Here is a 2,751-nt window from a genome sequence, read left to right as displayed (position 1 = left end):
CCCCCCCCCCGCAGTGACTTGCGCGCTGGATGAGCCCATGCCCGGCTGGATGGACAACCTAAACGGCTTCGCCATCTTCTGGGCGGTGGTGAGCAAGGGTGTGTTCAGGATCCACTACACCAAGGACATCGAGATGCAGTTCGACTTGATACCCGTGGACACCGTCGCCAAGCTGACGATCCTTGCCACCTGGGCCAAGGGCACCGGACTCCTCGTGTAAGTGTCTGAGCCACCTTGCACCTAGCTTTCGTTCAGTTATCCTTCACTTCGATTAAAGGCACGTCGTCCCCCGTAGGCACGAGCCCGGCGAAACCTACGTGCTCAACGCCACCGTCGGGGACGTGAAGCCGTCCACCTACAGCATGATGCAGACCACGTTCAGGAGGAACCTGGAATGGAAGAGGACGGCGTACCCAGGAGTGGTGCGCTTCCCGGACCACTTAGTCGTCAGCAACAAATTCGTCTACTACGTCCTCGAGCTGTTCTACCACACCCTCTTCGGCGCCATTGTCGACACCTTGCTCTCCGCGTTCGGGCAAAAGCCACAGTGAGTGTCCGTAATTCTATAATCGAATGTATTCTGGTGACAAAAAAATAGTTGTCAGACGTTCAATTGAGTTACTTGCTAGAACACAGCAAGAACAAAGTTGTCGCTGCAAGAGCGTGCTAAATAACCATACCTCCTCCATACCTCCATACCTCCAACCATAACTCCTCTTACTTTTGCCCCCAGGTTGATGCCGACCTATAGAAAGATCGCAGGTGCGTTCGCAGCTCTGTCTTACTTCCAAGAAACCGCCTTCACGTTCGAAAGCGACAACAAATGGCGACTTGTGGCTATGCTGCACCCGCGGGATCGCAAAGCATTCAGCTTCTTCGACGAGCGGGGCGAGCTGGGCCACTGGGACGACATCTCGAGGGACCAGCTGCTGGGCGTGTGCAGATACGCGTTAAAGGAGCCAATCCGGGGCCAGGAGGACCTCGACAAGAACTACAAGCTCGTGAGAATGTGAGTGACAGTGACTTCAATCTACTTCAAACTTCGGGTATTCATCTATAATATAATCTGAATGGTTGTTACCCGCAGATTTTGGTGGTTGGAGGCGTGCTGGTACTTCTTTTTGGCCGCGGTAGCAGTCTGGATTTTGGCGAGGAGGTTCGGCTGAGTGGACTCGGTTCACGCCAAGAAGACCCGCAGCTGATACTGGGCACTCGACAAACTCATGAGTCCCATTTCTTCGGGAGACGTTTTCAAACTAACTAAGAAAGTCTTTTTTCGTATGTAGTGATTTATGCGTATGGATTTATGCACGAAGTCAGACATAAATGTGTATAATTTTGTGCATTGACTAACAAAAAAGTATACATTTATAGTTAATGCACAAAATTTAACAGATCTCTGTTTGAATATGTACATAATTAAGCTCGCTTTGGTGCATAAATCCGTGCGCACGAATCACATCATACGACATGTCAGCAGAAGCAGTAACTGGTGACACATGTAACGTCGCATTAGGTGTTTGACTGAATATGGGGCTGCGTCCGTCCCCAACGCAGCGTATTGCCCGTCGCTCACCCTGGGCCGGGCGCACAAGCTGACCTTGCTGACCTTACTTGTCCCCCCTATCGCCCAATGCAAGGTCGGCGGTACTATAGAGGAAGGCCGTAGTCTCTGCCGTGTCTGGCATACGATCCTACGCGGGGGTTAGAGTGCACTTCAAAATTTGCGTCACTACGATATCGTAAAAAAATTTAGACGCGCATTTTTATGCTGAAATAACGACGCGCCCGTCCAGTTCTTTATTTATATTCCAGGTGGCTGACTCACGCCGCGCACTTTCGTAGTTATACTGTACCGCATGCACGCGTGCGGGCGGGTTGCCTACTCGCACGGGGCTGTAAGGAGCCGTGGGCAGCGTGAATGCAAACCCGCCCGCACCCCTGCATGCGGTACAGTGTAACTACGAAAGTCTGCAGAGTGAGTCAGCCACCTGGTAGAGAGAGCGCTGAACTGGAAAACAAAATCATTTGTATTATTGACCAAAATATGATCGATCTGACGTTGACTCGACCAATACTTGCTATCGGCTCATATTGCAAGGGTCATGTTGAATGAAAAAAAAAAGACAGGAAAAAAATGGAAGAACTGAAAAAAAAATTGCCTTTATCTGTATCTACCTATCTACCCGTCCGTTTGATTTCAGTCATAATAAGAAATGCACGCACGATCGAGCAATCCTCGCCTGAAATCTGCACCTGAAATCGGCACCACGACAAGCCCGCGACCAAGCCCGCCCCCGCACCTGCTGCTGGTGAGTTTCAGGAGAGGTAAACGACATCAAGAAGAGGAAATGTCAGAGAGGAAATGTTGTTTACTTGAATCGACCGGCCGCGCAGCCAGCGGAGATCCGTAGGATGCTCGGCCCGTTACCGTCGCGCGGGAAAGCGGAGACAACAAAAACAGAAAGAAAAGTAGCGCTGCCATTCGCTGCAACAACTACTACTACTGCCGTCTACCGGCGGCTCCTGCCGCCACATCCAGCGCCTGGAAGGAGCTTTGAACCCGACCCGAGGAGTCGAGCCTCGAGCCGAACGAGTGACACGGCGGAGTCACGCGTCACTAAGGAGTGTGACCGACAACGTTCAACGACCCGCGCCGGACGGACAAGTTCCCGGAGAAGGAAACTAGGAGTGTAAGCCAATGCAAGCGATCATCGGTGGAGCAGGCCGTCGTCGGGGCGGGGCGGGGCG

The 2,751-nt window shown here is 52.1% G+C and overlaps 1 protein-coding gene across 1 annotated transcript; it reads left to right on the top strand.

The window, feature by feature from the left end:
- Positions 1-19: 19 nt before the first annotated feature.
- On the top strand, positions 20-2,167 carry LOC113216026 (fatty acyl-CoA reductase wat-like). Its single transcript, XM_052271352.1, has 4 exons — positions 20-216; positions 296-547; positions 734-1,009; positions 1,088-2,167. The coding sequence occupies exons 1-4, from the start codon at positions 38-40 to the stop codon at positions 1,164-1,166; spliced, it is 786 nt and encodes a 261-aa protein (XP_052127312.1). The 5' UTR covers positions 20-37; the 3' UTR covers positions 1,167-2,167.
- The last annotated feature ends 584 nt before the right edge of the window (positions 2,168-2,751 follow it).

Source organism: Frankliniella occidentalis, unplaced genomic scaffold (assembly GCF_000697945.3).
Source record: "Frankliniella occidentalis isolate FOCC.00 unplaced genomic scaffold, Focc_3.1 Scaffold158, whole genome shotgun sequence".
Lineage (NCBI taxonomy): Eukaryota > Metazoa > Arthropoda > Insecta > Thysanoptera > Thripidae > Frankliniella > Frankliniella occidentalis.
Note: the sequence above shows the minus strand (reverse complement) of the source record. Positions and strands in the feature narration are given on the sequence as shown.